We start from the raw sequence: 21,637 nt of genomic DNA on the forward strand, positions 1-21,637 counted from the left end.
CGTGCAGAACACTCCAGGCCACGTGAGCGCGATTGGGAACGGCACAGGTGCAGAAGATACCGACCGTGCAAGGTCGGCATCTGCAGTGGAGGGGCCCGGAGCTGCGGCGAGAAACGCGCTGTCAGGGCCTGAAGGAAGCCACAGGTAAGATCATCTTTATTTTTTTCCTCTGACCTGTCCTTTAAGCCACCAGCAAGCAAATAGAGTAATTTTGACTGTACTTTTTCTACTGCTTTCTTGCACTTTTTCTATTTTGGAGTGCAAAAGTTATTTAAAACAAGGTTAAAAATGATCTTCTAGGATAACACTTAGGAGAAAACGTGAATAACTGGCCAATGTGCATTTAAATGTAACGTTATGCTCATAGCTTGAACAGGTGCTATGTAGTGTGTGCATTTGTGTACACAATCCAGGAACACGCTGGATACATTGGGATAAAGTGGTCCATTACTGTACAATGCAAAGTTGTAAACCCCTATACAGATGGATGGTCAGTGAGGTCACAACACAATGCAATGCACATAGTGTGTCTTCACTCATGCTGATGGAACTTGTTAGGGCTCTTTCACACTAGGAGCTGATTTGTGCGGTTTGATGGATTGCTCCTAGGATGCGGTAACATGAGTCTATTTCATTTTCATGTTACCTTTTGTATTAGACAAAGCGTTCCAGAGCGTTAGGTTGCTTTTACTTGTCCAGCGTCAGCGGTTTCCCATCTGGTGAATTTAGAACTAGCCGCTGATTATCGTTTAAACACAACTTCCTGATGTCACGCTGTAGGTCATAACGTGCACAAAATCAGGTTTGTGCACGCGTTCTCCAATGTGAAAGAGTCCTGAGGCATTGAAGCTTCCACTTGTTCACTTTTTTCCTACTCAGGAGCTAGTAATTGGGAATAGTCAGGCAATAGCTACTTTGGAGCTAAACGTGCAGTTTTTTTTGCTACTGGACAGCGCCCCCCACCCTAACTCTAGACCTTCAGGTTGGGCATAATGTTTTTGTTTTGTCTTTTAAATCTTATTTGGGTTCAATTTTTATTAATGGATTTCATACAAATGCAGTAGTGCCCATTTTAAAGAGACTCTGTAACCTTAAAATGTGCCCCTGGGGATTACTTACCTCGGGAGGGGGAAGCTTCTGGATCCTAACGAGGCTTCCCCATCCTCCTTCATCCCACAGTGGTCTCGCTGTGCCCCTTTTGTGCCCCACAATTTGTCAGGCTGTGGCTGGCTGTGGAGCAGGTGCTACTGCGCCTGCAATATTTACCTTCCCCTGCATCGGTGCAGTACCAGCTTGGGATCAGGCGGAAATAGTCAATCCCAGTCAGCTCTTCTCCGCCAGTCGCCTGTGCAGTAGAGCGGACCCGACTGGCATCGGCTATTTCCACCTAATTCCGAGCCAATAGCCACTACTGCACCTGCGCTGAGCCTGGAAGGTAAATATCTACATGGCCGCTGTTTGGAGCAGCCAAGCGGGAAGGAGCAGGACAGGGAAAGCCTCGATGGGATCCAGAGGCTTCCCCCTCCCCGTGGCAAGTACTCCCTATGGGCACTTTTTAAAGTCACAGATTCTCTTTAAATTATCAGTTTTGTTTCTAGATTTCGTTTTTTCATATCAAAATGAAAAATTGCTGACCAACAACCTGCAGCCGATTTGTGCTCCCAGTTACCTCCTTTAAAATGGTACTTTGGAAGGGATGAAACACTAAGCGGTAGTACATCAATATCAGAGAGCCCAGCACATTGGTTCAGGAGAGCAGCATTTGTGACAGCTGGGAGCTTTGTGGTAAACTGCATTGCCTTACCTCTAGCCTACATCACAACAGTCCTACTACCGGATCATATGAATGAGGTTACCCTATACACTCACGTATAAGCCAAAGTTTCAGCACACCAAATGTGCTGAAAAGTTTACCCCTCGGCCTATATGCAAGTCTCCTGTGCAAAGCTGTCATAGTAGGGGAACATCTGGCTATGAGGAGGCGGCCTGCCTTATACTTGGGACACGTCTGGCTCTTTATCCTGAGTAGGGTGCCGTAATATCAATAGAATAGATCCCATCTCCGACGCTTCTTCCATCTTTTTTAGGCTTGTATGAGACTATTTACCACTTTATAACTACTTATAGATTAAGCTTCTTTACTGCTTTTCATTTGAGTGTGTGCTTAATATTGTATTGTACCAGAATTTTGAAACTGTGGTTTAGCAGTTTTCATGGCGGTAAGCGTATTCATTTTATTCCTCCCATACTTATGTGCTGGAACTACATGTGATAATGCTCCTGCTTTGTGTTTTTAGGCTTGTCATATGCAACTCACACTGTGGGCTTCACACCTCCAACCTCCCTCACTAGAGCTGGAATGTCCTATTTCAACTCACCAGGTTTACATGTCCAACACATGGGCTCATCACATGGTATTACTGTAAGTATCCTGCTGTTAACCGATACTAAAAGTATTCATCAATATTCCGTTTTGGAAAACTGAATCTGAACTTTTTTGTTTTGATATTTTTAGTGCAATTATTATTTATTGTATATATAAAGAACCAACATATTACACAGCGCTGGACAATAAATAGGGATACATACAATGTAAACAAGGGGTGACAGACAGAGAGGTAGCAAACTATTATACAACATAGCACAAGGTTATATATGCAAACGGTATAAGGCATTTTTTTTTTAGTTACATCTATTTTCAAATCACATGATCATGAAATTACATTTAATCATGTAATTTGAAAATAAAAAATTTAATTAAAAAAAGTGCCTTGACCCAGATCCGAACCGAGGTTGCTGCAGCTGCAACGCAGAGTACTAACTGCTATACGATCACGGCTCTGTGGTCTCTCAATAGTCTCTACTTCCTATTAGGGGTGGCCAATGAGATGCAAATAATTCTAAATTGATTATGCAAATTTATGCATTTTGAAAATGGGCCAATCACTTCCATCTTGGCAGTATTCATTAGTATTAATTATTAGTATTAAGTTAAATCATTAGTATTAATTAGTCTATTTTCAGGTTTGCTAAATGTGCATACATAATTGACATAATCACTCATCAACTGAATTGGTGTACCTCTCATTGGCCATCCCTATTTCCTGTAGCTTCTCCTGTAGGTAAATAATACCCCCTTTATGCTTTAAAGAGACTCTGTAATTTAACCCCCCCCCCCCCCCCCTCCTAAAAAAAAACCTCTGGGGGATACTTACCTCAGTAGGGGGAAGCCTCAGGGACCCTTTTAGGCTTCCACCTCCCCTGTAGGTTCAGGGAATCCAGCGCTGACTCCCCCAAATACTCCTCCCAATCCTCCCCTGACAAGCTTGACGAGATATATTTAGGCCCGGTTCACATTAGCGGTGGCTATCCGGAATCGCCGTGCCGGAGCCGCACCGCATGCGGAACGGACGAAACGGACGCACGGCATAGCAATGTAAGTCTATGCCACCGTTCACATGCGTCCGTTTCGTCCGGACCGGATCCGGACTCCGGCGTCCGTTCCAACATGCGCTATTTTTTGGTCCGGCTCCTCCGGCAGCCGTATCCGGGGCGGAGCCGGACTGCACCATCCGGCCAATACAAATCAATGAGAACCGGATAGCGCACAACACACTGGCTAAAAATCCGGATGTTCTACCCCACTTCCTATGAGGATTGTTGCGGCGATATTGGATCGGGGACACATGGGCAAGCATTTTGGAGTGGAGCAGCACGAGCTGGAGATGTTGGCAGCATGTTGGAGGTGAAGGTGAGTGCTAAACAGCGGAGGGCCTGATTCCACAGGTCCCCCTTCTGCTGACCTCCCAGACCCCAACATTTTTTTTTGTTTTTTACGTAACTTTTGCCAAACGGATCCGGATCGCATCCTGATGAACACCTGATGCAACCTGACCGGATCGGATCCGGATCAGAACCGTACGGTTCCGATCCGGTCCGGTCATTCGGTCCGTTTGGCAGACAACCGCAAGTGTGAACGGGGCCTTACCTCGCCAGAAACCGGCGCAGAATCGGCTTTTGGTTCGGGCTAGGCAGAAATAGCCGAACCCGATCGCATGTGCTCTACTGCGCAGAAACAAAAGGACTTTGCGCCTGTGCAGCAGAGCAGATTGATGGGGTTCGGCTATTTCCACCTTAACCCGAATAAAGTGCGCCTGTGCAGGATCGTAAATATTTACCTTGCCGCACTTTGGAGGACCCTGGCACTTGGACGGAGGACGATGGGGGAAGCCTCGTTAGGATCCAGAGGCTTCCCCCTTCCGAAGTAAGTATCCCCCAGAGGGTTTTTTTGTTTTTTCCCATTACAGGTTTTCTTTTCTTCTTCCTATTTATTCAGAAAATGCATTTCATTATTACTATTGGCCACCACAGAGGGGACAGAAGTCAGAAATTGGTTCTGTTCTTCACGATTAGGGAGTTGGATAATCAATTAAATGCAAATAATTCTCGCTTGTATGCAACTTGGATTTCCATAAAATCACTTTTGTAGATTTTATTTGGCCCAGTTCCAAGCTGCATACAATATACAGTATATTTACATGCACGCTGGCATTATTAGCATGTTTTTGATCAGCGCTTCTTGACAAGTACTAGATTGTGATAGCTAGACAACACGGCAAAGAAATTGCAAATGTGTACCTACAAGTCACAGAAGTCCTGTACACATCCACCACCTTTTGGAATATTTCTAAGATGACCAGAATAGCTATAAAATACAACCCAGAGGGGTGCAAAGCAGGCAGGGTCCCAGGTGACCTGGACCATGCTATGCATGCTACATCCCAAAGGGGAGCATCACAGCTAGTCCCCCAGATGTTCTCACCACTTTGGGGGGGGGGGGGGGGATTAACCACTACCACCACAAAACCTCTCTGAAAGCATACAAAACACAGGTTGGTAAGAGCTCTCCAAGTAGCACCTCCCTCTTAAAATGAACCTGAGGTGTGAGTAATCTGGAGGCTGCCATATTTATTTCTAGTTGTCTGGCAGCCCTGCTGATATATTTGGCAGCAGTAGTGTCCTCCTTACACCAGAAACTAACATGCAGATAATCTTGTCCGTTCTGATAATATTGTCAGAAACATCTGATCTGCATACTTGTTTAGGGCCTATGGCTAAAAGTATTAGATGCAGAGGAGCAGCTGGATAGCCAGGCAACTGGTATTGTATAAGAGGAAATAAATATGGCAGCCTCCATATCACTCCCACCTCAGGTTCACTTTCAATGGTCTGCAAAAACAGCAACTTAAAGAGTATCTGTAATTAACAAACAAAAACCTCGTGGGGGGGTACTTACCTCGGGAGGGGGAAGCCTCTGGATCCTAACGAGTCTTCCCCCATCCTCCTCTGTCCCTTCGTTCGAGTGCCGGGACCCCCTGAACTGCGACAAGGTAAATATTTACCATGATCCTGCGCATGTGCACTAGCGGCTCCTTGTTTGGGCTAAGGCCAAAATAGCTGAGCCTGATCGATCCCCTCTACTGCGCAGGCGTGATTCCTTTGTGTCTGCGAGTAGAGCGGTTATGATCAGGTTTGGCTATTTCCGCTTTACCCAGGGCTGCCACACTCCAGCGAATCGGGCAAAAATGGCACTGGAATTTGGGCGCAGCTGGCGCCACAATAACCCAGAATATGAATTACGGCTATATCTGTGCTCAGTAATTTGGGCACTGTCAAGACTGTGTCCAAGTTATAATAAAACCGGCGCAATTTGGTTGCCAGCAATAGCTGGAAGTTAATTGAGTATTTCCCCAGTGTTAACGGCAGCCTGGAGGGGGAATAGTAATAAACGCCGTTGAGACTTTTGCAGGAACAGGGTGCAACGTTTTTCGGCTTTACCCTGCGGCCAAATTTCCCAGAGCCTTAATTAACATGTGCACAATCTCCAGACCCAAGACATGACCAGAATAGCAAAGATAAATATCTTGATTAGCAAAATGTCTGTTGAACTGTTGAACAAATACTTTGTGTGTAAAATGTCTTCTATATAGCAAAATATTGTAATGTTAAGTAAACCTCTTGCATGTTTCCCTCCAGAGACCCTCGCCAAGGAGAAGCAACAGTCCTGACAAGTTTAAGCGTCCCACTCCGCCTCCATCACCAAACACCCAGACTCCTGTGCAGCCTCCACCCCCTCCGCCTCCTCCAGCTCAGCCCGCAGTCCAACCAGCTGCATCTCAGTCTACCACTTCCCACAATTCAGTGCATCCTCCTTCTCAGCCCTAGTGCATGCCCTCTGCATCTTGAGTTTGGACTCAACATGGAACAGTTTACTCAAAGCCAAAGGCTTACCTGTTATATTCGGATTTGACTTTATTTGCACTGAGGTTACATAGGCTTCACTGTCTAATTGTGTTGTAAATGTTTGTCTCAGAATACAGCCAGTGCTGTAGGTCCTACAGCGTTAACGTTCCCACACAACGCCCCTCCCCCCCTCCATGTTTACTGACGCTACATGTACGTTACCCTGGCTGTGGGACATTCCCTACTCAGTGATGAGCAGGACAACCTTACTAAACGTTATATCATGCTGCTCAAAATGCTTTTTCATCCCTGAGGCTTTTAGGTTTATATAATAAAAGGGATACTGTTTGATTATTTTTTTTCTTTTTCGTTTGAGAAATTTTGCTAAGCCTTCTAAAGCATGATGGGTTGGACATTATTTTTATAGTATCCCATACATACTTTTAATCACTACATTCAATTATCTCCGACTTTGACTTTTCAGAAGTGCATATTGTGATCATAGGTCCATCTGCACATTAGGCTCTTGCATTAAAATCTATTCACTCCAGAGCCAGTCTTGCTGTCTATTAGAAAAGCAGTAAGCTGATATAACAGCATGCTTTATTGCAACAAAAACAAAAAAAAGCCTATTAAAGCACAGTGTTAAATGTATTAATCATGTGCTAGTAAGGACGTGTTTATGGCTTTATGCGGAGGTAGGTTGAAGTTCTTCAGTGCCTGTAAATCATTTACATTTTCTAGCTAGCTATCCGTAGACCCAGCCCCCTCTCCCTGCCCCTCCCACACGCGTTCAGTGTCTGTTGAGCGCGCACACCATAACTGATGCGAGAAATAAGCAGATAAATTTCTCATCAATTTAATAAACATGGTAGTGAAAAAATGTGGGCAACCTTGTTTCAATATGTGGAATGTATTGTAAATGGATCTTAAGATTTAAATGTATCAGTTTTAGGTGATCTTATCCCGTAAGCTGTCCGCGAATCCATTTCTATGATACTCAGTATTTAGCCATTTTTTTAGGTGTATAAAACTGGCTTTGAAGGCTATGTAAAATATATACCAAATCTGTTTTCCTTAATTTTGCTAAGTGTTTTAAAATTCAGGTTGAAATTGAGCCCGGAGACACCCATGTGATTTGAAGAGTAAATTTTACCAATGTACTGGCTGCATAGCCAGGGGGTTTGTATTGCTTGATAGAAGCAGGACAGGTTACAGAGAAAAGTAGCACAGCTTGGAACTAATGAATGCTTAATTAGCAGAATACTGTAAGCCGGTACAATGTATAAAGAATTATTTTCTGAGTACATTTTTTTTTTTCATTTAGCACAAATAAATTGTTTGGTTTCACTTTGCAGTGGAACTGTGTGTGTTTTTATTGTTAAGCTATATTTGCTCTAGTTGCAGCCATCACTGGTTCAGAAATGTAAACATTTCATGTATATTTGGGGGATATTTAGCTCCACTAAGCAAAACGCTGCAAGAAAATGGCTTAGGTCTACTCCTCTAAACACTATAAGGATAAAACCATTTAAGGTGCTACAGTCAGCAGTGTCTGTAGAAGACCATACCTGTCTTGAAAGCTTGCTATTGTTATAAACTCCATTAACCATTAAAAAAAGTAGGAGCATGTTGGCCAGCAACATACAGTATACCACTCATGGCCATTTTTACAAGTATAATTGCTTCTTTTTTGTTTGGGGGAGGGGGGTTCTGGGGTAATAATGTCTTGTACGATCTGTTATTCTTTAGACTCCAAGATGAAAAACAATGCAATGCAAATATCCCATTCTACTTAGTAAGGCAGGGTGTAGATCAGGCATGGGCAAACTTGGCCCTCCAGCTGTTAAGGAACTACAAGTCCCACAATGCATTGCAGGAGTCTGACAGCCACAGTCATGACTCATAAAGGCAAATGCATTGTGGGACTTGTAGTTCCGTAACAGCTGGAGGGCCGAGTTTGCCCATGCCTGGTGTAGATAGTAGATTATGCATAGCAGAAGTTTGCCTTCTTAAAACAGAAGGTATTTGCGATTATTCAGATTGGAGTATATGTCTCCCACGATGCATCATTGCTAAATATGCAAATCATACTTTGTTGTCCCTGTAAGCTGAATACACCTCCAGAACCATTGGAATGCAATGTGTCAGTTTAATTGTACAGAGCCACAATAATCCAACATGAATAAAGACTTGTTCGGATTGGTTGATCCTCATCAGTGCATGGCATGGATTAATGTGGGACTTGAAGCACCCAGAGTTACAGACTACCCCGCAAGCTCATGGTGAACCAGAACTCCTAGGAGTATGTAAGAGGCTACAAAGGACCAAAAAGTCCTCTAAAATGTTATGCAAAACAAGTTTGCCTTCTTAAAACAGAATCTGTTGGCGATTTATTATAACCTCTGCTACAAACCAAAGACTGTGACAGATGGAGAATGTTATCAGAATCAGAATCAATTTATTTTCGCCAAGTAAGTTTGCACCTACAAGGAATTTGTCTTGGCAGTTGCTTAACAAACACAAACAAAAAACAATACAAGGACAGACAGTGTGAATATTACAAGTTAAGGACATTATAAGTATAGTGGCAGTAAGCAATGTGAGAATTGTTCATGTTTAGTTCTGTGCTGATTACTTTCAGTCCTAGCAGCTCTAATGTGGTTCAGCATTAAGTATGGCTACTGCTTGAGGAAAAAAACTGTTCCTGTGTCTGGAGGTTTTGGTAGCGATTGACCGGAATCTTACTCCTGAAGGCATGCGCTGGAAGATGGAGTAAGCTGGGTGAGAGGGGTCAGAGGCAATTTTGGTCGCTCTCTTTCTGCACCTGCTAGTGTAAAGATCCTGCAGGGAAGGTAAGCTACAGCCAATTATCCTTTCCGCTGATCGGATGATGCGCTGCAGCCTCCCCTTTTCTAATGCTGAGCAGGAGCTGAACCATACAGTCATGGATGATGTTATGGTGGATTCGATAATTGCAGTGTAGAACTGCACCATTAGCTTTTGAGGTAGGCCAAACTTTTTCAGCTGCCGCAGATGGTACATTCTCTGTTGTGCTTTCTTGACAATAGTGGCAGTGTTGTTGTCCCATTTTAAGTCGTTTGAGATCGTGGACCCAAGAAACTTGAATGACTCTACTTGGGTTATTGTGGATCCATTTATGGTTAAGGGGAGGTGCTGGGGGGGAGATCTCCTAAAGTCTATTATCATCTCCATGGTTTTGAGAGCATTTAGTTCTAAGTTGTTGCTGCTGCACCAGGAGGAAAGCTGTCCCACCACATGCCTGTATGCAGACTCATCCCCGTTTTGAATGAGACCAACAACTGTTGTCGTCTGCAAACTTCAGAACCTTAACAGATGGATCTGTGGAGATGCAGTCATTGGTGTAAAGTGAGTACAGCAGTGGGGAAAGCACTCAGCCCTGGGGTGCACCAGTACTGACTGTCAGAGAGCTTGATGTGAGTTTACCAAGTCTAACACGCTGTCTTCTGTCGGTTAAGAAGTCGGTTATCCATTTGCAGAGGGATTCAGGTATGTGTAGCTGGGAGAGCTTGCTGTGCAGCAGTGATGGAATTATGGTATTAAATGCAGAGCTGAAATCTATAAATAAAATCCTGGTGTAGGTTCCTGGGTTATCTAAATGCTGTAGTACATAATGCATACACATGTTCACGGCATCGTCTGCGGATCTGTTAGGTCTGTAGGCAAATTGCAAAGAGTCCAGCAGGGGATCTGTGATGGATTTCAGATAAGTCATTATCAGTTTTTCAAATGCTTTCATGACCAGTGATGTCAGGGCAAGCGGCCTGTAATCATTTAAACATGTAGGTTTTGTTTTTTTTTGAATTGGTACAATAGTTGCGCATTTAAAACAGGCAGGAACAATTGAGAGTTCTAGAGATGCTTTGAATATGTCTGTAAATACAGGCGCTAATTGGTCGGCACAGAGATTCAAGCATTTCGCAGACACAGCGTCTGGTCCCATTGCTTTCCTGGTGTTTTGTTTTTTAAAGAGTCTATTTACATCTGATTGGCACATTGTTAGAGCATGCACATCTGGGGACAGGTTAGCAGATTGTGTCTGGCCTCCTGTGTTGTGTAGTTGCTGAGGCACCGCAGGGGGTGGAGACATTGGCTGGCAGGAAGAGTGTTCAGTTTGCCTGTGGCAGAGATGCAAATTGACTTGTTGTGTTTGGCTTTTGTTAGTAGTGTCAAACCTGCAATAAAATGTATTTAGTTCATCTGCAAGCTGCAGGTTATGTAGTGAGGGGGGAGGAGATTTCTTCCTGTAGCTGGTAATTTCATGTAGAGATTTCCAAATGTTTTTGATGGAATGAGTTTTTTTTTTTTTTCTGTATTGCTTACCAACTACAGTGATCTTCTAGGTAGGGACATGGCATATGGGCAGTTCCTTGCCTTCCAGTTAATTGCTAGTGAAGGAATTGCCAGTAATCTGTACTGCCTGATTGTTGATGACCTTTTGGCTGGACGGTTAGCAGTAGCATTTTAATTGTGGATGGAGCACAGTCACTCCTGCCCCTACAGCTTATACTGTAATGTAAAGGGATGAACATAATTCTCCTTTACTGGTTGTATTGCTGAGCAGGTTATTGTGCATGGGTTCTATCCTGAAGCCTTTCCACTTCCAGATAATTGCCCTGTGTTTTTATATATGTACATCAGTCAGAGGTCTCCCTGGAGCACATAATAGTCTTCTGTACCCAAGATTTGTAGTCTGCTGTGGTTGGGGCTTTTAGTTTTTTTTCTGTCGATGCAACCATGGATATGAGGCAAGAGTTGTATCCTCATCATTTTGTTCAACACATTAGCAAATGCCTGCCTGTACTATCTGAACAGGTATAAACTGATAAACAATACAGTGAAAATAATGCCTCAGTGAATTTCCCAAAGAGTGATTTATGCACATTCTTCAGCAACTTCCTATACCTAGTAGTATCCTTACAAATTAATGTGTGCAGTTCCACACACCACTTATTCAGTCACTGTTTTCAGTGCACTGACAGGAGGATCTGCTCTGTTAATCAGTGCTGATGCCTGTCATCAGACAGTGCAGTCTTTGGAGGCATTTTAATGCTGAAAGAGCTGCTTGCTGTAGTACAATCACTTTATTGTGAACAAAGTTACTTTTCATAACCCCCAAGGTGCATTTAAAGAACATACCGTATATACTTGAATATAGGGGTTCAATAAGAGAGTAAGCTTTCAGCACACAAGAGTGAAAATTGGAAACAATTGCCAAAATAGATTACAACTGCCTGAGGAAGAGGGCTTGACCCAAGAAACATTTTGCAAAGTGGTGGAGTAAAATTTAATAAAGTGATTTCTATTTCTACAAAATACCTTTTGTGCCATCTGCTGGAAGGTAAGTCCAACACTAGCACCCATTTTTAGATGGTTTTTAGCATTTTTAATCTATTTTGGTGCCTCTGTATTTCCAACTTTGAATCTTAGTGCTTAAAGTTGGTTGATCATCTGGCTAGGTACAATGTTAAATGCTGAGCTGTAGTCAACGAAGAGCACTTGCACATAAGTGTTGAGATGGATCGGCAGGTGGAACTGTAAGGAGGGCACTACTTATTACTGAGAGCCAGACCTCCTGTCCGTGATAAAACAGCCAAATTACCGAGGAGGAAAGCCAAAGCACTGGCATAGGTACATTGAAAATAAAATCAACAGGATTATTAACAGCTGGGAAATGTGTGTAGATTACTTCACTTTATTGATCTCAAACATTCAGCAGAACAGTGTGTTGGGTCCTACCTATTAGGATACAGTTCAGAGGTGTTGCCACCTAATTTAAAAACACTGCCATGTTAGTTTTGTTTAGAAACAAACCTGTTCAGGTATGTAGGCAAGCATCACCTTTCCTTGTAGGACTAAATCAGGCAGGCCATTTTTCATATTTGACTTTTAACTACTTACTGCATCAGGTGCTGTATAATTACGCCCTGGGAAACTTCACTTGAAGTCCCAGGGCCATAAATACTAGTCTTCAGCTGCGTATGGCTGCCGCCCGTTAGTGGGGAGATGAATGAATGGTAATGCAGTTCCACTCCTTAATCGAAGTCCCAGTGTCAATGATTGTCGACATCAATGGGATGCCTGTGTCGTATCTTCCAGGGTAACACGTCAACGCATTACTTCCTGTTTACAGTATACGAGTAGTAAATTTGCAAGGATATCAGGGGGCCAAATGGTAAAATTGCACCTAAATACATCTGTTTTAATAAAAAAAAATTACCCACACTTACATTTAAAATTAACTCCTTACCTCCCACACTCTTCCATTGCACCCCCCAAAAAATGCCATTCTTACTTTAGCAACTTAAATTTTTTTTAATGTCAAGAGGGTATATATCTGTTAATTTTTACATTCTAGGCTTTTAATTAGTGATGGATGCAAAATGGAAAAAATGCACCTTTTATTTCCAAATAAAATATTGGTGCCATATATTGTACTAGGGCAATATATTAAACTTTGCAATAACCTGGACAAATGGGCAAATACAATGTGTGGCTTTTACCCACATTAGAATGTTTTATTTTAAAACTATATTGCCCAAAAACTGAATTATTTTTTTCATTTTTTTTTATTCCCATTAAAATGCATTTAGAATAAAATTAATTTTTAGCAAAATGTACCACCCAATGCAAAAATACAAGATGTAGATCATTTAGTTGTGATTAGTAGTAAATAAGTTATGAAAGGAAGGAGCACTGAAAGGTGAAAATTGCTCTGGTCCTAACGGGAAAAAACCCTTCAGTCGTCAAGTGGTTAAAGTAATACATTTAAAATGTGCAGTTGTGCTCAAGTTTTCATACCCTGGCAGAATGTATGATTTCTTAACCATTTTTTTATAGCATATGAATAACAAAAACATTTCTATCACTCATGGATAGTGTTTGGCTAACCCATTTATTCTCCCTATACACAAACTTCTGCACATCCAAGTCTGACTCAATAAAGGTGATTAAATTTGCGGATGATACCATCATTGGCCTTGCGGGCAAGAAGAGCAGTGAACAAGTCTACCACCTGGAGATTGAGAGGATCTGCAATTGGTGTAAGGAAAATCAGCTTGTCCTCAATGCTAAAACTCATGAACTGCTCATCAATTTCAGAATTAACCCTCCTGCACTCCCCCTGGTTCTCATTGAGGGCTCTGAGGTCACCAGAGTCCCCAGTGTTCACCTACTGGGTACCACAATCTCCAGTAACCTTAGGTGGGTCGAAAACTCCTCCAGACGGCAAAACAAGGCCCAACAACGGCTGATCAAGTTTGGCATGTCCCGCACACTTCTAAATCGCTTCTAATCCTCCACCATTGAGTCGATCCTCTGCACCTCCATCATCGTATGGTACTTGGGGGGGGAGGCCTCCACCAGAGACCAACTCAAACTTCAGAGGGTTATAAAATCTGCACAGAAGTACATAGGATCTCACCTCCTGCACCAGACTAGACTACAATGTAGAGCAGCTAGGATTGCAGCAGACTTCTCCCACCAGAGAAACTGCTTCCTCAGTCGACTTCCATTTGACCGCTGCTTCAGAACCATCACCACCAGGACCTCCAGACACCAAAACTTCCCCCAAGCTGACCTGGCCCTAAACTCAGCCACCCCTCTCTCCACATCGAGCCACCCATTCTGAGTCGCGCAACTAGCAAAATGTCTTGCAAACTGTTCTGCAAAGTGCAAATCACATTGTAAATTGATTAACTGCATTGTATTGTATTATAACTTGTTATCCATTCTCTATGTTCCTGTCCATGAAGGTTTGCTGCTCTGTACTGCCAACAATTCCTTGTATGATCCCGTACTTGGCGAATAAAATCTATTCTATTGTCAAACAACTGTCATGAATTTATAATCTCTTTACCCAAATGACCCTGAACAAACGTTAACATACCCCAGTTCAATACTGTGTATCCCCTTTAAACATTGAAGTCTTTTGTAGTAGTTGTGAATGAGGCTCTTAATCTTCTCAGATGGTAAAACTGCCCATTCTTATTTGCAAAAACCCTTCAGTTCCCATAAATTCTTGGGCTGTCTTGCATGAACTTCATGTTTGAGATCTCCCCAGAGTGGCACAATGATATTTGGGTCTTGAGACTGAGATGGCCTCTCCTTCACTTTATTTTGCTGTACCGAATGGCTGGTTGACTTGGCCTTGTGGCCATGTCGCGGTCCTCTGGTGCCGGGCAACGCCACTATAAGTCAACTCTTGACATGCGTGGTGTTACAACCACTGCAATTCGGCTGCATTTAAATTGCTCCTAAATTGCAATGGCGGCCGGCAGATGTGGCACTACAATGCTAGGTTTGCCTGCAGTTCAGTCTGTTTAAAAGAGGCCTTAGAATCAAAAACCTCAGTGCGGGACTGGATGAAAGGGACTGTCAGGAGTCCAGAAACTCATTGAACTTTTATACACACCCACTAATTACAAGCAACATATCACAGGTGAACATGGTTACCTTTTAATAGCGATTAAACTCATTTGTGTCAAGTTGTGTTGTATGTTATCAGGCCAGATCACCAGGGTATATCCAATTCTGCTAGGATTGATTTGCACTTCCACTGCATTGTGTGGTGTCTCTGCAACTTTTTATTCTTTTATTTACTTCTTTGCATCTGTAATATCTCCTCACTACCTCCTGACTCTCCATGGCCACATATACTGTACTTTTGCACACCAGATATTTGTTAATCACTGTATTTCTCAGCTGTAGCATGGGCATATTCATAGTTACAAATATGCAGTCTTTATTTTCGCTGCTGCCATCCCCCTTTTTTTCCCTCTCGATGTTTACAATCATTAAAGGAGTACTCATTAAAGGAGTACTGTAGTGAGAGGTATATGGAGGCTGCCATATTTATTTCCTTTTAAGCAATACTAGTTGCCTGGCTATTCAGCTAATCCTCTGCCTCTAATACTTTCAGCCATAGGCCCTGAACAAGCATGCAGCAGATCAGGTGTTTCTGACAAATTTAGACAGATATGACAAGATTAGCTGCATGCTGGTTTCTGGTGTGATTCAGACACTTCTTTAGGCAAATAGACCATCAGGGCTGCCAGGCAACTGGTATTGCTTAAAAGGAAATACATATGGCAGCCTCCATATCCCTCTCACTACAGTTCTCCTTTAAGAACTTATCCAAAGAGTCTTGTCTTCCACTCTTGCAATAAATGCATTACCATCATGGAACAGCAGATGGTGATGTTGCATTCCACATTCTTATAATGCAAGTAGCTTGAAAAATGGTTTGTCCATCGGTTGTATAACTGCTCTGCTCTGAAATAATTAGGGTTCTTCCTTAATCATATTTAAACAGGACCAATTTAAAGAGGAACTGTAACATAAAAATATCCCCTGGGGGGTACTCACCTCGGGTGGGGGAAGCCTCCGGATCCTAATGAGGCTTCCCACGCCGTCCTCCATCCGTCAGGGGTCTCGCTGCAGCCCTCCGTGGAGTCCGGGCAGCGGTGACGTCATTATTTACCTTCCTGGCTCCTGCGCAGGCGCTCTGACGGCTGTCGGCTCCGAACTACACGGAAATACCCGATCGCCGTCGGGTCCGCTCTACTGCGCAGGCGCAAGTTTCCTGCGCCTGCGCAGTAGAGCGGACCCGAATGAGATCGGGTATTTCCGTGTAGTTCGGAATGGAAAGCCGCCACAGCGCCCCCGCTGGAGCCAGCAAAGGTAAATATTGAAATGACAGTCGGCACAGTCGCCGGCTGTTCGGAGGGCTGCGGAGAGACCCCCGTGGGACAGAGGACGGCGTGGGAAGCCTCATTAGGATCCGGAGGCTTCCCCCACCCGAGGTGAGTACCCCCCAGGGGATGTTTTGAATGTTACAGAGTCTCTTTAAAGTCGGGGATGCAATGTTAAAATGTGTTTCTCATAAATAGCGTTTCCTTTGTTTAGATAGTCACTGATGATGTGTGAAAAATATTAACATTTAAATTAGCCTCACCCATGAAGATGGGGCTAGCAAATTATTAAATGATTAATAATTGTTATTTGAAGCTGACCTGTTGAGGAAATCTCTTTCTTACTGCTGATGCACACCTAGAACGCTTCTAAACACTTTTCAAAATGCTAGCTCTTTGAAAAGCGCTTGGCTAATGTATTTGAATGTGATGGATCACACCATGTGACTTTCCTGCAAACATGGGTCCTGCTGCATTTCTGAGGTGATTCAGCCTCAATGTTAAGTATAGGAAAGTGGAAAATCGCTCTGAAAAGCACTAGAGCAGAGCGATTTTCCAAGCGGTTTTTCCAAAGCTGTACGCTTCCAGCTCAAACTGTGCAAAAAATAAATGAATACACCAAAACACTCCAAACATCGCTAGGCACAGCTAGAAAATGGCTAGGCACATGCCTAGAATCGCTTAGAAAAATTACTTCTAAAAACCCTGAGCATTTGCGATTACGCTAGCGGTTTTAGGTGTGCACCAGCCCTTGATTAAATGTGCACCTATGAGCTTTTTGAATACTCTTTTAAACAGCTGGATCATCCACAAGGATAACCTATGCAGTTGCCTAGGGTCTGGACAGAATATAAATAATAGCCTGGTGGATGCTTTTCTGCTTCTCAATCTCCAATACTGTTTTCTTCTGAGTAACACCATTTTGCCAGGAGCCTTCCATAAAAATCCAGATTTGACCTGACTGGTGAGGCAGTGTCACTGTGCCCTGGAGGCTGAATGCTGCTCCTCCCATCCTCACCCAATTAGTGACATAGCTTTCCACCCACCTTTGAGAAAGAATGGGAGGGTGAGAGAGTATCCAGCAGCCATGTCACTAGCTGGGTGGGGATGGGAGGAACAGCATTCTGAGACTAGGGCTAGGGAAATGGTGCGCCACCATAGGCTGTAATGTGAATTATGGCTATAGCGGTGCTCAGACAGTAATTTGGGCACCGTCAAAAGACTGAGCCCAAATTACTATACCAATGGTGGAATTTGGCTGCCTGCAATAGCTGGAAACTGAATTACATATTTCTCCAGAGTCCATGGCAGCCTGGAGGGGGAATAGTAATTAAGGCCAGGACTTTTGCAGGAGCAGGGAGAGACATTTGTCGGCCTCGCCCTGCATCCATTGCCCATCCCTAGCTGTGAGTTACTGAACATAAGTTTTTGACTCTGAGGAAAATAGCACAATCACACTTGGGCCAATGTCCATTTACAAGAAATTTCCTTTTAAAACTGCAGTCAATAACTTATAATCTCTAAATACACAAACTTTTATTTTTTACCATTTTTAGTTTTTGTTATATTGATTGTACAGCCAGGTCTTGCAGTCATCAGTCCTCTGACGGCAGCTGTTCTGTGGAGAATGTGGACTTTCCTGCAGCCCCTCCTTCATGATAATCCTATCACTTTTGCTTCTGTGTGGCCAAATGCTGTGAGTAAAAACTAAAGGCTAGTACACACTAGCAATTTTGATTGACCAATGATTGCTCAATTTTACCACCTCCATGTAGTATGACCATTTACCTATATAATCTGCATAGAATTGAAAATCTGTTTGGCCCTCATACTACATGGAGGTGGTAAAATTGAGCAATCATTGGTCAATCAAAATTGCTAGTGTGTACTAGCCTTAAATTTACATTATACACAGATCCTCTCTAACCACTTCAGCCCAGTCGTTTTCACTTTATGCATCCGAGCAATTATCACCTCCCATTCATTAGCCTATAACTTTATCACTACTTATCACTACTTATCACAATTAACTGATCTATATCTTGTTTCTTCCGCCACTAGTTAGGCTTTCTTTGGGTGGTACATTTTGCTAAGAGCCACTTTACAAGAAATTCGAACCATAAAACACTTTACTAGCAGAAAATGGCTTCTGAGATCAAGAAACAGGTAAAAAGGGGAATTTCTTATCAGCGAGGGTCACACTGTAGTCACTTCCTGTCTGAATCAGGACTGAGTCAGCCACTTACATACCTGATATTTAACTCTTTCAGGCAGAGAAAGAAAAAAAGGAACACCGCATAGTTATTTGTGTGCTAGGCACTGTACATACACGTCTTATCTCATCATGTCACATGTCACTTCAGGTATCCTTTAAATCAGGGGTGCCCAATAGGTCGATCGCGATCTACCGGTAGATCGCGACCGCCTGATCGGTAGATCGCGGCCCCTTGGCCGCGTCCCATTGAATTTAGCAGCCAGCAGCTGTATAACACAGTTTCTGCTGCTGGCCGCTGGAGGAGAGAGCCTGGCCAATCAGCGGAGAGGAGGAGAGAGCCTGGCCAATCGGGGGAGGAGAGGCGCGCAGCCAATCGGGACTCGGAGAGGCAGAAAACTTCCGAGTTCCGACTCCACTCACGCTGCCCACCGGAGCCAGGCCTGAAGACCTGGACGCCACCGCGGGAAGACACCGGCCCTATACCCAGGTAACCTATACTGAAGGGACCTATACCCGGCTAACCTATACTGAAGGGACCTATACCCGGCTAACCTATACTGAAGGGACCTATACCCGGCTAACCTATACTGAAGGGACCTATACCCGGCTAACCTATACTGAAGGCACATATACCCGGCTAATCTATACTGAAGGGACCTATACCCGGCTAACCTATACTGAAGGGACCTATACCCGGCTAGCCTATACTGAAGGGACCTATACCTAACTACATTTCCGGGGAGGGTGCATTTGAAACATTGGTAGATCTCCTGGCCTCGGCGAATTTTAAAGTAGCTCGCGAGCCGTAAAAGTGTGGGCACCCCTGCTTTAAATGGTTAACTGCTTCCGGACCAGCGTGGTTGAAATCTAGGTCCTGCTTGTGGCTGTGCGGCTCTGACAGGACATAGATTTCAACAATCATCGCCATGCAGTCCTGCCGATCACGCCGCGATGTCCCCGCCGCAACCCACCCACCCTGCCATGAGCCGGTCAGGAGACTATTTCATTGGCTCCCGACCCGGTCATCACTGTAAGCCAATCCCATTGGCTTACATTGTTGGACAGGGTCAGGAGCCAGTGAAAGCAGCTCCTGACAGCAGAGAAAGGGACCTGCGGTGATGGGAGAGCAGCAAGACTAGTGAGAGCAGTGGATCAGTGCGGCAAATAGTCGGTAATGCCGGTTTACGGTACCAGCAGTCTCTGGTCCTTAAGGGGCAAGAAACGGCTGGTACGTAAGTAGTTAACAGATGATGTAATCGGAGCACAAAATCGACGAACTTGCATATCTATAAAAATGGTGTAGTGGAGTAACTGGAACAGAGCCATTCCTACCCATTGTGCGGGCACAGCAACAAAGTGTCACCTAAGGGGGGGGGGGGGGGGATATATAAGTGGTCTCGTTTGTTGTTCCTAATATGTTGATCATTTTTCAATTATATTAATTTACCTAAATCTGATAGATAAATTGACAGCACCTGTTAAAAAATATGCTATCCAGTCTGTGGCAAAGTCAAGTCTGTACTAGCACAAAACCTGGAGCTGGAACTTTGAATCCAGATAATTCTGTTTATTGGCTAAAAGGGTCAGGGCGCATAAACTTTTTACCAAATATATATATAGGTTTTCAAACTCTTAAAGTGTACCTGAACAGAAAATGGGATACTTACCTCAGTAGAGGGAAGCCTCCTGATAATCTAAAGGCTTCCGTCCTCCTCGCCTCCAACCATCCATCGCTGGGACCACTCCAATCTCTGATGAAAGCTTGTTGAGAAGTGCGTGCAGCCGTGATCACACTGTGCAGGATGCCTCACGCCTTCCCAATAGCACAGAGCCGATCGGGCTCTGATTTTTGTAATGTGTTGGTCCGGCTGTTATTGCGTAGGATGGGAGTGTGACTGCCATTGAAGTATGCCAGAGCTAAAATCTATGAACTGTTGACCCTTTTTAATCTATTGTCTGCTCTCAGAAGCCATTTTTTGTATTATGGCTGTAATTTCTTATCAGTGAGGGTTACGCTGTATTCCCACCCAGTCCCAAGCCAGTCACTTGCATGCCTGATGTTTAACTCTTTCAGGCAGGGAAAGAAAAAAAAGGAACACAGAATAGTTATTTGTATGCTTGGCGCTGTACATACACATGTCTATCTCATCATGTCACCTCGTGTATCCTTTCAAGGGTACCTGAAGCGGAAAAAGATAATTGAATACTTACCTCAGTAGTGGGAAGCCTCTGGAGAGTTCAGAGTCTTCTCAATCCTCCTTGATCCCACCGATCCAGAACTTATTCGACAAGGGCCTGTAACAAAACGAAACCACACATTTAATTTATAAATACTGTTAAATACTGTTATAAATGTTGATTAATATTAAAATATGAATTACTCCATTCACATAAAAACATTAGTTCAAGGTGGTAATTTAGGAATGATTTCTGTATAGACAGGCTAGCGGGGTATCTGCTGAGCAGCCTGTTCTGTTGTACGGAAAGGGGAGGGGAAAAAGGGGTGAGCTGGAGTTGTAGGAAAAACAATAGAAGATAACTGTCAGACAATGCTGATCTAAAGTGTGTAATGGCTGAAGGGAATGCCAGGAACATTTGGGGCACCTGGACACACACTTCAGACTACATGAACAATTTATTTAAGCAGCAAGATTCTAATATACTGTATATGCTTTATACGTGTTGTGCAGTTACAGTACGTTCAGGACACTCAAGCAGTCCCCACAATATCTATACCATACTCTGTTACTAGTGTTTGGTTATGGCAAAGGCCAAAGGACACACTTTTCACCAGAGGTGTAACCACAGAGAGCAGCCCCAGCGACTGCAGGTGGTTCCAGAGCTGTGGGGGCACAGCTTCTAACCACCCCCCACCCCCCAATACAGGGGCCCATCTCACATATCAGAAAATGCAGCACGTTAGCATGTATAGAAAATGCAGTCCATACATGTGAAATCGGCGCCGGTAGACTTGGGCGCAGGACACAGCCAGTATATGGCTGATCCTGCTTCTACACAAGTCCGGGCCATGTTAATTACTATTCCCCCTCCAGGCCGCCATGGATAGGGGGGGAATTATATAATTCAGCTTCCAGCGATTGCTGGAGGCCGATTTATTGTGTTTTTAAGCAACTTCGGCTCCATCTTCTGACGGCGCCAACGTTACTCAATGAGCGCTGTGTGATGCGATTCCTATAATAGTCTATGGTGGCACCGGCTGCGCCCAAATCTAGCAGCGCTGAAAAGCACTGCTCCGAATGCAGTCCATATATCAAATGCATCACATTGGCCCATATGGAAAGTGTAGCACGTTAGCCCATGTAGAAAATGCGGTCCATATATAAAATGCATCACATTGGCCCATATAGAAAATGCAGCACTTTAGCCCGTGTAGAAAATGTAGTCCATATATAAAAAGCAGCACATTAGCCCATATACAAAATGC

At 43.7% G+C, this 21,637-nt stretch overlaps 1 protein-coding gene across 2 annotated transcripts in view; it reads left to right on the top strand.

The window, feature by feature from the left end:
- The window catches only part of CCDC6 (coiled-coil domain containing 6), an 84,510-nt gene extending 76,917 nt beyond the window's left edge, over nt 1-7,593 (top strand). For both annotated transcript variants that reach the window (XM_068258866.1, XM_068258865.1), the window contains exons 8-9: nt 2,298-2,422; nt 6,037-7,593. In XM_068258866.1, the coding sequence (XP_068114967.1) occupies nt 2,298-2,422; nt 6,037-6,225 (314 nt within the window). In that variant the 3' untranslated portion in view covers nt 6,226-7,593. The remainder of the gene's footprint in view (nt 1-2,297; nt 2,423-6,036) is intronic.
- Nucleotides 7,594-21,637: the final 14,044 nt, after the last annotated feature.

Source organism: Hyperolius riggenbachi, chromosome 10, assembly GCF_040937935.1.
Source record: "Hyperolius riggenbachi isolate aHypRig1 chromosome 10, aHypRig1.pri, whole genome shotgun sequence".
NCBI classification, from domain to species: Eukaryota; Metazoa; Chordata; class Amphibia; order Anura; family Hyperoliidae; genus Hyperolius; species Hyperolius riggenbachi.